A 12,726-nucleotide genomic window follows, 5' to 3' on the forward strand; every position below is an offset into this window, starting at 1 on the left:
AGAGATGGATAGGTATACTGTAAAATTGACATCTTGGGAATTACAGAGACCAAATGAAATGGAGAAGGTCACTTCAAAAGACAGGAGGGTAAGCTAGTATGAGTAAATATGCATATCTTGCATATTTACTCATATGGTGACTATATATGCTAGACTCCTCACCGTTCTCCCCAATTTTGCATTATCTGCAAAATGCATATCTCCAGTTAAACTATTCCAACATCATTAATATACAATGAAGAACAATAATGGTCCCAAAACAGACGACCATTGCAGCACACCACTGCAAGGCTATAGTAGCTTCAAACATGTCACATGTTTGAGCACACCACTGAAAGGTTACTATTGCCTCACTGGTGTGCTCGAATCATCACTCTTCTCCTCAACTTTTGCAACATATCATCATTAATATATGAGGGTAGTCTGAAAAGTTCTTGGCCTAACAATGAAAAACCAAATTTATAATTTAAAAATTATTTTTTCAATTTTTCAACGTAATCTCCTTTAACACTAATAAGACAAGTATTGGGATCTATATTGTTTAACATTTATATCAATTACATTGTCAGTGGATTGCAGGGGGATATTTAGTTGTTTGCGGATGATGTGAAGCTGGGCAGGGTTATTAGTAATAGTGCAGATGGTGTAGCCTTGCAAGGGGATTTGAATAAGCTAGACAGATGGGAAAATGATTGGGGGTATCAGTTTAATGCAGCAAAATGTAGGGTCTTGAAGTTTGGGACACAACAATGGGACGCTGCACTCTACTGGAGGAAGTAGGGGAGACAAGAGATCTGGAGTTGATGACTGATAGAAACCTGAAATTTAGGAGACATATTTCAAAGGTGGTGAAGGTAACACATAGGATTGCTGCAATAATGAGAATGACGTTGACCTGCAGAGATAAAAGAGTTATCATTTCATTGTATAAGACTCTGATAAGACCACACTTAGACTATTGCTCTCAAATTTGGTCCCCAGGATTTGAAGGAGATAAATTAACTGTGGAAAGGGTACAAAGGTGAATAACAAAGATGGTTTCAGGATTGTACAATGTTAGTTATGAGGATCGGCTGAGGGAATGTGGGCTGCAGAGTTTGGTGGATAGAAGAAGAGGTGATATGATCGAGACTTTTAAACTGTTGAGAGGTGGTTACAGGGTTGACACTGGGGAATTCTTTTGCTTGGTTGAACAGTGGGAAGGAGTGATGACAAGGGGCCATCCTGGAAGTTACGAAAGGAAACTGTGTGCAAGAGGATGAGGAATGGTTTCTTTGCATGGAGAGTGGTTGAACCATTGAATGCATTGCCTGATAGAGTGGTGAGAGCAAGAATGGTCAATGAGTTGTTTAAGGAGTGGTATGATAGACTGTGTTTCCTAGGAAGGACCTCCTGTGATGAGTTTTTTGACTCCAAGGAGGTCTAAATAAAAATAATAAAATATAATCACCTGGGTATTTTGGAGATCAGTAAGTGGTGGAGAGGATTCATAGACCAAATGACAGCAATGCTCCCTATGAGGATAGGTTATAGGTATGTTGGTTACAAAGTATGTTGTAACCAACATACCTATAACCTATGATGTTGAATCCCACTCTATGCTGCCCGTATACACTTTCTTATTCCACTGGTATCTATCCTGCAGTCTGGAAACTACCCCATATACAACATGTTCCAAAGAAGGATGACAAATCTTTATCTTCAAATTACTGTCCAGTTTCTCTCATATCAATTCTTTCTACAGTAATGGCAAGAACCATCACCACCCAACTCCTATACTACCTTGAAGACTTTTAATAAATGAACAACATTATGGATTCCATCACTGTTGATCAACAGGGGATCTACTAACCTATGTCATCCATCTCTGGACAAACACCGTGGAAAGATTTGGCAAATCTCAATTGGTTGCTCTTGATATCTTGAAGGCTTTTGATTGATTTTGGCACAAAGATCTATTAAGTAAACTCCCATCATTCAATCTGCTCCTTAACTTCTCATTAGGTAGCCAGCTTTCTGACTGGATGCTCACTTTGAGTGATGGTGGATGGAGCCTTATCTTCCATCGATACAGCTAATGCTGGGGTCCCACAAGGCTATGTTGTTTCGCCCACCCTCTTCCTTCTATACATATATGATCTACTCCAGCAGACTGCCAATCTAGTACAAGTTTTGATTGACAACAGCATATCGTACTCCTCCTCTTCATTTGACAAACCTTGCAAAGCACAAATTACCACAACCTGCAGAACTCTAACCTCTACTACATTAAATTTTTATCTTCAAAACATTCATCAATGCAGTTTGGATAACCTTCTCAATTTCAATACTAGCAAAACAACTCTGTATTATCCACCCCCACCCCCTGCCAAAAAAAAAAAAAAAAAACATGTTCTTCCAATCTTGCCCTTGACAATACTCAGATCTCTATTCAGGATGAGATTTACCTTTTTGGAAAAAGTCTAACTTAAATCTCTCTTGGCATAAACATATTAAAAATATTGCTTCCTCTTCATCCCAAAAATTATGCTCTCTTTTGCTCGAGGAATTACTTTAACTATGAACAGTTCCTAATCCTACACAAATCTGCCTGACCATTGAAGACTGCTCTTGCATCTGGGGTGGTGCCACTAAGAGCTTCTATTCTATTCTATAATTATTCTGTATTCTGGTTTGTATAGAATAGAGAATACAAAATAAAGAATGCCTCTAAGGGCATCCAATTCTATATAATCTATACAGAAAAAAAGCAATTAGACTGATTGATGACCTCTCTCTCACTAATAAACTCCACTCACTTTCACATAGGTTTTCAGTCTCCTCAGTCTGCATCTTCTATAAATACTTCTATGGCTATTGTTCATCAGCATTAGTATTAATATTTCCCCCACCCAAATGCATGCAACAGCTAACCAACACTCTCTCATAGTTTAACTCCAACCCACAGAACAAATTTCTCCTCTTCTTCATTCATTCCTGGTGCTGCTGCTGTTTGGAACAGTCTTCCACTGTATGCATTTTCCAAGGAATATACATTCCGTCAAATGTGAACAAATTCCTTATTATCTATCCATGGTACTAGTGTGCTAAAGGTTGACCAACCTCTCATGGATGGGGTCTCCATAAACAACCCTTAAATCGACCCTACATGAGGCAACAGTACAAAAGTACTGTGTGTCTGTAAACAAACAATTAGAAGAAAAGAACCTATTTTGATATGCTTTTTAAATAACTGAACCTTGTAGTCCTTGGGAAAAATTATTCCAAAGCATGTAAGTGGATAGCATAAAAGAAGAGCATAAGAAAATATGATTGGGTAAATTTGAAGCTAGACTGAACAGATTTTGAATAGTTGCAAAGTGCAAACTTATGAAAATACCTAGGGAAGAAACATAAGACAGAAACAGATGGTCATCAATTAACCAGAATGCCCTCTCCTGGATAGCATCAAGCATCATTATTAAGGTTGTTTTTTTTTTTACACTGCTTCCCCAAATGTAAAAACAACATCTTAAGTAAAGGCAGATTTGGGATTTATACGTTGTTAGAGGCTGTACTAGTGATGATAAGTGATGTCTAGAGAGGAAAAGGACACCTAGTTTCCTGAAGACATTATAGTTATCACATATGTATGCTGGAGAGGTCACAAGTGTAAGTCAGCCGAAGAAGTTGCTTGCTGTATCTCTTTTCAACTGTGCCCATGTAATATGTTATGATGAAAGTCCTACCTGAATTTGGTTTGATCTTCACTAAGATCTCATCAGTGGGAAAAGACCTGTGAAGATAAAGGCATCTTGCTGACAGAAGTCCTTTTAACCACATATATGCAGCAAATTAGTGTACCACCATTTCAAAACAACATGTATCATACTCTGGTTGTTATGTCAATGATTAGATGTGCACAGAATTTCCATTTTCTGCCAAATTAGAGTGATTTTTCAGTTGTGTGACAAGTAAATCTGGTTTGTCTTTTCTCTTCCTTTCCATATCTTTAGCATGTTCTGACATGCTAAATCTCTCTCTCTCTCTCTCTGAATCATCCTGTTTTTCCTACATAACATATGACACACAAACAAAAGAACAGATAAACATCTGGTTTCTGGAGGGATGGATGAGGTTTGGGTGGAAAATGTATGAAAATCTTGCAATCTTGCATAGTGGAGTGAAAGGTACTTTGACGGCATAATTTAAAAGTATTTGAAAAATTTTATCTGCTATGTGTTGGATATAGAGAAGTGTTACTATACCTTTGTATTTTTGTTTATGTGCAGTTGCCCAGGGGAGGGGGGGGCTTACAAGATCTTATGTTCATGTGATCAGGTGTGGCTGAGGTCTTTAAGTTCTTGAGCCCTGTTCTCTGTTTCTAGAGGTGTTTATGCTCTTTAATTATCGTACATTAATTATTCTTACATTTTGTGTGGACTGGTGAATGTATTTTAGAGGTATATTCCAGTGTAGGTCTGCTTTCTGTATACTCAAGCAATGAGTTTTTTTCTCTTCAGACACATTCAGGAATATGTCAAGTAATGGTTATTTTGTTGCGCTGTTTTTCTCAATTAAAGAATGAAATTTGTGTGTGAGTGTAGACTGTTCAGATAGACTGCAAATTCTTCTTATTCCAATGAGTCTGGTCTGATGATGAAAATATCATTCACAAAACACAGACCTATTCTTGAATTTTTTAATTTCTTTTCACATGATTCTATGAATAAATTGGTTAGAATCAGAGATAGAGGTAAATCCCTAACAATTACCTCTTGTTGTTCAAAGTATTTTTCTTGAAAATAGAAGTTTCTATGCTATATTTGAAAAGTCATTTGTGACATCTAGGCATGTTAGACGGTTTGATGGGTCTGTCAATGAAATGATAACTATTTTATTATAAAGGACTATTTTCTTCATGCTTACATGGTGATCAGAATACATCATGAAAATTATGGAAACAGCTACCACATTAGAGTAAAACTTCAGTTTAATATAAACCAAAATAAACACTCGATGTTTCGACCTTCACATTAAGGTCATCATCATCTGGAGTATACACATATATACAAAGAAACAAGTGACACTATAATCCACATGCTGTATACACAACTGTTTTGTCAGAAAGATTCAAGGATGCTTTGGAAATGCTATGCACACCTACCCAATGTGATAAAAACCAAATATCATCTTATATATGGGAGATATGATAGAGACCTATAAGATAGTAAGGGGTTGTTATAGGATCAATGCTGGAGAGGTTCTACAGACAATAGTGGGAGATCAGTGGAGAACCAGAGGTCATCCCAGGAAACTGTATAAAGAGGGTCTGAGTAAGGGGAGTGAGAAGCAGGCTTTTTCCATGCAGAGTTGTGAATGATTGGAATGGCATACCTGAGAGTGTGGTGTCTGCAGAGAATTTGAGTGAGTTTAAAGCACAGTATGATGAGCTGCGTGTATGATAAAAAGACCTCCGAGATGAGTCTTTGATTCCATGGGATCTTGGGTAATAATAATAATAATAATATTATTATATAATACACATAATATAATATATAATACATATATAATAATAATTATATTATTATTATTACTACCCAAGACCCCATGGAGTCAAAAGACTCTTTTGGGAGGTCTTTTTATCATACACACAGCTCATCATACCGTGCTTTAACCCACCAACCGTCCACGACGCCTATAGACATTGAGATAAATCTGGATAATACAAAGCTCTAAAACCCATTGAATAACATGGATAAGAAGTGCAATTTGGTGTCACTATTTCATCCAATTGGCCGGTAGGGAGGTTAAACACACTCAAATTCTCTGCAGACATCACACTATCAGGCAAGCCATTCCAATCGTTTACAATTCTGCATGAAAAAAACCTGCTTCTCACTCCCATGCTCATATCCTCCTTATAGAGCTTCCAGGGATGACCTCTGGTTCTCCCCTGATCTCCCACCATTTTCTGTAGAACCTCTCCAGCATTGATCCTATAACAGCCCCTTAATAACTTGTAGGTCTCTATCATATCTCTCCACCTCCTCCTGTCTACAAGACTTTGCAAGTTGCATCTTCTCAATCTTTTCTCATACTCGACATTCCAGAGGTCAGAAACTACCTTAGTCAGTCGCCTCTGAAATCTTTCCAACATCTCTTCATCCTTCTGAAAACCCAGTGACCAAATCTGAGCACAATAGTCCATGTGTGGCCTAATCAAAGCCTTATACAATGGAACACGAATCTCCCTACTTCTACAAGTCAGTGTCCTCCACATCATTCCCAGAAGCCTTTGTGTTGTCTTCACAATTTTGGCTATGTGTCTCCTAAATTTCAGATCCTTATCCACTATCAACCCCCAGATCTCTTGTTTCCTCCACCTCCAACAATATATACTCACCAAGCATAAATTCTGCATCCCATTTTTGTTTTCCAAATTTTAAAACCTTACATTTTGCAACATTGAACTCACATCCCCATTCCCAATCACTCAATTTATTCAAGTCTTCTTGTAAGGCCACAACATCCTCTCTAAATCTTTGCAGATGATGCAAAGTTCGTCCAAACTTTGCATCATCTGCAAACAACTGAATATCTCCATCCAAATCTTCACCAATATTATTAATATACAAGTTAAAAAGCAATGGCCCTAAAACAGACCCCTTGAGGCACACCACTAGTAACTTTCCTTTTCCTGGATATCGCTCCATACACAACTTGTTGATACCTATCAGATAGTCAGTCTCCAATCCAATGCACCAATCTAATATCCAACCCCATCCACTCCAGTTTGACTATCAACTTATCATGCGGTAATCTATCAAAAGCCTTTGCAAAATCTAAGTATATTACTGTGTATCCTTCTTCTCTGTCCATGGAAGCAGTCACCTTATTGTAATAAGTAAGTAGATTAGTAAAACATGACCTCCCTTTAGCAAATCCATGCTGTCCATCAAATATAATACCATTGTTGTCAACCCAATTCTGGATCCTAGTTCTCACAAGCTTCTCCAACAATTTAACCACAACACCTGACACACAGATAGGCCTATAGTTTGATGCTTGAGTTCTATCACCTCCTTTATGAAGTGCACAATCTTGCCCTCCTTTCACTCCTTGGGAACGTGACCAAGTGACATTCGTATTAAAAAAATATGTCAAGTCTGGTGTCAGCTCCCTGGCACATTCCTTCAGAATATGTGGTGATATATTATCAAGACCACAGCCTTATTTACATCTAGTTTGTTCAACTCCTTATACGCCTCTTGCTCACTTACAGACAGTTTCTCTTCCCCCCCCCCCATCAACTGCTCTCAATCTCTCCATGAAGTCACATTCACGAGATTGAAAGAGCTTTATGAACTGCTCATTAAGTATCTCCACCACACCTTCTGCAACAGCTGTCTTTATATCATTTTCTCAATCAATGTCATCCTTCCATAATCATTCTTTCTTTTGCTGGCTACATATCGAAAGAACTCCTTAGGATTCTTTTTAGCTTCTTTACTAACTGCTGTTCATACCTCTCTTTAGCTACCCTCACCAACCAAGTCACCTGCCTTGCCTGGTCTTTGTAGTCCTCATGGAATTGGTTATTTCCACTTCTCTTATACTGCCTCCATAATGCCCTTTTTCTCTGTATCACATGCTTAATCTCTTTATTCTTCCATTTCACACCTACCTTATTTAACCTTCTCACCCTTGGAATACATTTAGACATTGCATCTACTAGATAGTTTTTGAAAATCCCCCAAGCTGCATTAATCTCTTTTCCAGCTAACTCCTCATTTCATGCTACACCTGCAAGCTGTCTCCTCATAATCATGTCTCTTCATAATCACCCCCCCTTGTAATTTCACATATACCCTTTTCTGACAGTGGTCCTCACACTGCTGGCAACCATCCAGGTAATCACCTCATGGTCACTCTCACCAATTGGTGGATGATTTGAGACCTCATTTACAATTACATCCTCTGATGAGATGACCAAATCCAAGACCCTCAATCCTCGTGTGCCCTCTGTTACATATACTGTCTGAGGTAGTTATCCCTCAAAAACTCAAGAAACTCATTTTCTTTACTTCAAGTTGCTATCTCATCATTCCAGTCTATATTGCCATAATTAAAGTCACCCATAATGATCACTCCTTTCTTATTTGCTTGGCTAATTTGATTATACATTTCATAGTCACTACCATCCACATTTCCTGGTCTATAACAACATCCAACCAAGTATTTCATTCCATTCACCTCTATCTCACACCATATTGCCTCAAAAACACTGGCACTATTTCCGTCTCGCATCTCTCTGTATGGACATAACTCTTTCTCTATCATCAATAGCACTCCCCCTCCCTTTTTTACCCCTTCTATCGTCATGAAACACATCATATCCTTCCATCTCTATTCCTGTCAGGATTCCAACAATTTTTGGGTGAACAGACTCAATTAGTGCAGCCATTTCATCTGCCTTGTTTCTTACACTTCTAGGATTTGTATATAAATACAACAGTTCATTCTTGGATCTACAGCTAGTTCCACTGATAACACCCATTCGATGTGATCTCTCCATGCTCGACTGGGGCTATTTCCCTTTCTGCTTATTCATTTTAGAATCCTTTTCAATTCCAACCATTTCCTCTTGATCCCAGGTTATCCCGTTACTTTCTTGTCTACACATGCTCTCACATCCTCTTGGAGCAACCACCTTTCTCACGCTGTGTACCCCTGTCCACCCTGAGCCTCCCCATTTCCCTGTTCATCTTGCACACCCATTCTCTCATTTTCCATACTCATGCCACCTACCTCCTCATTTATAACCACCTCTTCAATCTCTCCTGCTCTTCCACATCACTTCCCACTTGATCCGGAGGCCTGGTTGGCCGAGTGGTTAGCGTATCCACTCTCCAGCCAAAAGGCTACGGGTTCGAATCCTGCCTTGGGCATGGATGTTTGCGATTGTCTGTGAAAGCACTAGTGGTGGTAGTCGGCAGTAGATGGCACTGGTGTTAGATGATGAAGGTTGGTGGAGTAGAGAGACGAAGGGTTGTAGAGTTGATGCCCTCCCTCGATGAGTCTTTGGACTCCCTGGAGGTGCGATGTACTAATAATAATAATATTAATCTGATCCATTCTCTATACTCACTTCTCCCTTCCAGCAACAGTCTCTCCAAATGACTCACACCATAACCACTCAAATGCAGTCCATCGCTCCCATACAGTTCACTTTGTCCTTCAAACTCATTCCACTTTACTAAATATCTATGAGACATTTCTTTTAAGATCATTTTTAGCTCAATGATTCTATGCTATTTTAAACTAGCCTACATGGTGCCATGATAGGATGATAGTTATTTCCCATATCACAACTTTGAATTGCTTCCACATTTCTTTTATTTTATATTTTTTATGTGACTCTAACTGGCAAATGGTTACAGGTTTCTAATATGGAGGGCTGTGGTTCCATGCCCACAGTAGAATTCCAATATATAACTTGTTGATTGGAAAGCAGATACACTACTTGACTAACCAAGTTAGCATACTGAATGTTAACAATTATTCAAATATTAGAACCTAGTGCTCCTGAGAATGGCAGCTTGAAATCCAGGAAAATAGTGATCACAGAATGAAGTCTGCCACTCTTAATTCTGGCCAACAGAGTCCAACTTTGAAAAGCAGTGGAAAACGTTTAGACAAACTTATGGTTGCTCTTGACATTAAGTAGTCCTCTCTGCCAGAACCTATGACTGGGTCTGGCAGAGAGGACTACTTACCAAACTAGCAACCTATGGTCAGCCTTCCATCCTTTGTAATTGAGCTGGTTTCCTCTTCTCATTTGCTGTCACAACAGATGGCTTCCTCTCTTTAGATTTCCTCCTCAATTCAAGAGTATCCCTTGGCTACATATTATCATTCACACTCTTCTTCCTATACTAACAGCCTTCTTGCACTGATCACAAATTCCATTCAGTTCATTCCTCCAAGTAATTTGCCAAGTTTTGAGATTGAAAGTTTATTTGGTATTGTACTACCTGACCCCAGTCCTGAAGATACTTTCAGGTGCAAACTTTGTTTGCTCACACTTGGATAAAGGATTGAACTAAATTTATTAAAGTTTTGAGATGTTCAAACATCACCAAACACACTTGAAAGGAGATTACTCAGTAGAAAACCCAGCAAAGGTATATTTTCCTAATAGAGAGGGAAAGGAGTTCCAGGGTGGACAGGTTTTTTTTTATGACACTTCAGGCTTCCATTAAGAAGGATGATAGATTTCATCTACCACCTGAATGATAAACAAAGTGGATTACTGGAGAAGGAAAGAGTGAGGTGCTTGCTCTGGTTATAGTTTTACTTACTTCATACATTCAATGAACAGAGTGGTGAGAAGGTCACCTACCACCTGCAAAGTTCAGTTGACATTTCCTAAAACTAAGAAGGCAGTAGCACAGGCATCCTTTTTTATTACAACATGAATGAATTTTTTAAAATAAACAATATCTGTATTTAAGCATTGAAAGTGTAACAACTGTGGATTTCATATAGAGAATTACTTATAATTATTAATGAAGTTAGTCACAAAGTAAAATATATCACTAGTAGATGGGAAATTACACTGGCTGTGAGAACTGCTATGAGAAGATGGCTGTCCCAAGTGATGCCGCCGGTGAACATGTTCACTGGATTCTGGACTATCTAAAGAAAAACTTTTCATTCGTAGTGATAATCTCTTACGCTGTGGACTGTGAGGAGCTGTAATTGGAAAATAACAGAAGTGATTAATTTTTTATATGGAATATTCTGAAAGAGAATTTTATTTTAACACAAAAAAGAAAAATACAAGAATTCAAACATTTATTATTTTTAACTGACCTATGGAATGCAAAATTTACCTAATGAATTATTTTACTCATAAAAATAACCATAAAAATCTTAAGTGGATGCAGGGAATTAGATATAACTAACTAATCTGCCAATTTCTTTTAGAAGGAAAGTGAGTGTGAGGTTCCAACCCACACAAAAGCCAGGAATATGAAAGTAGTGGTTAAGAAAATGAAGTATTTGGAAAATATAGAGCAGAAAGTCATAGCAGATTTCTAAACAATTATAACAACACGTGGTTGTTAACCATTGTTCAATTTAACGACAGTTATTAACAAAGAGTGGTAAAACTGGATGATTATTATGCTAAACTGTTAAGCATGTTTTTTTTTGGGTCATTAGAAAGGAATTTGACAAAAAAACATCTGGTTCATGCTGGAAACCTAAACGACAGCATAAATGAAGTACAGACATACAGAAATATTTCAGGATAACTTAGAGAAGCTAAGGTTGTTTATGATTATCACAATGGATAAATGTTGAAAAGAAACTAAACTTTCAGGAACATGAGTTATTCTTCCACTCGATAAGAACAGTTCTTGACTATAATTCTGAGACACTGTCACCCAGGTTCCCAGGAAACAGACTCAAAATCCTGCAGGTGACAGACAGTAACCAACATGAAATCTAGACTATAGAATTGTGCATAAGAGAAGAGATTCAGGACGTGTGGTCTACACAGGCAAAGGAGAAAAGATATGACAGAATTATTATAGTAGATAAAGAGATCTTGGTATAGACACAAGTAAAACTTTGCAGCACATGAAGAGAGCTCACAGGTAAGTAAAATAACATATGGAGAGTGCGCAGAGAGTACAATTGAATGATGGTAATGTCTTCAGTGAATGTTTTCAAGGAGAAATATTTAGCAAATCAATTTAGATTGTCAACCAAAGCTTTTGTAATACCATACTTTTGGGAGAGATAATGGTGTGTTTGTTGGTAGATTATACCAGAGTGTGTTTTGGAATTTCTTGCAAAGTGTAAAGATCAAAAATAAATCAGGTAGACAACTAATCCAGTTATGTTGAAAGTTTTTTTTTTTTTTCACTTGGTTATATTATAAATAGAGATGCCACAAAGTTGTATTCTTGGTTTAATTCTTTATCCAAATATGTAAGCAAAGTTTGCATGTGAATTATATTCACGACTTGGCTACTTATATATATAGAGAGACTTGTATACATTCACATCAGTTATTATTATTACAGGATACTCCAAGGAGCCTTAGACTCATCGACAGAGGCCCTAAACATCATGCCAATGCTATCATACTTTGCTTTGAACTCATTCACAGTCATAGCACCCAACAAATCTTTCAACCTATTCCACTCCTTTACCACTCTCCAAGCAAAAAAACAGCTACTAACATCCTTGCTAACTACACTCTTACTCAATTTCCAAGGATGACACCTAGTTCTCCCACCACCAGATCTTTCCTGAAACATTTCTTCTGATTAATCTTGTTAAAACCCTTCAGCAATTTGTATGTCTCAATCATATCACCCCCATTTCCACCTGTCAACCAGTTTTTGACCTGTTCTCATAAGGTTCATTCCATAGACCTACTACCATCTTGGTCACTTGCCTCTTGATCCTCTCCACCTCTTCCTCACTGCCAAGATCTGCATACATTAGTCAAGATGGGATTTTATCAAGGCTCAATAAAGAGCGAATAATAATCATTAGTGCATGGGCAATTGTGAAAGAATATTTGTTAGCAGCAACGGTAAGTTGTATACCACGAGTGAACAAGAGGACACAATTGGGAGTAAAGTGGATGACAAACAATATTAAACAGGAATTGCATGCGAAAAAGAGGCTATGGAAAAGATATAAGGATACAGGTGAAGAGAAGAT

General features: G+C 37.8%; 1 protein-coding gene across 2 annotated transcripts in view; it reads right to left on the reverse strand.

Annotated features, from left to right (window-relative positions):
* Nucleotides 1–12,726, reverse strand: part of Stacl (SH3 and cysteine-rich domain-containing protein) — a 708,284-nt gene that overhangs the window by 68,390 nt on the left and 627,168 nt on the right. For both annotated transcript variants that reach the window (XR_016549521.1, XM_090405477.1), the window contains exon 15: nucleotides 10,600–10,737. Coding sequence is in view for 1 of the 2 variants with exons in the window: in XM_090405477.1 (XP_090261603.1) it covers nucleotides 10,600–10,737 (138 nt within the window). In the remaining variant the exon portion in view is untranslated. The remainder of the gene's footprint in view (nucleotides 1–10,599; nucleotides 10,738–12,726) is intronic.

Source organism: Typopeltis vanoorti, chromosome 15, assembly GCF_054136105.1.
Source record: "Typopeltis vanoorti isolate ZY-2024b chromosome 15, IOZ_Tvanoo_1.0, whole genome shotgun sequence".
NCBI lineage: Eukaryota > Metazoa > Arthropoda > Arachnida > Uropygi > Thelyphonidae > Typopeltis > Typopeltis vanoorti.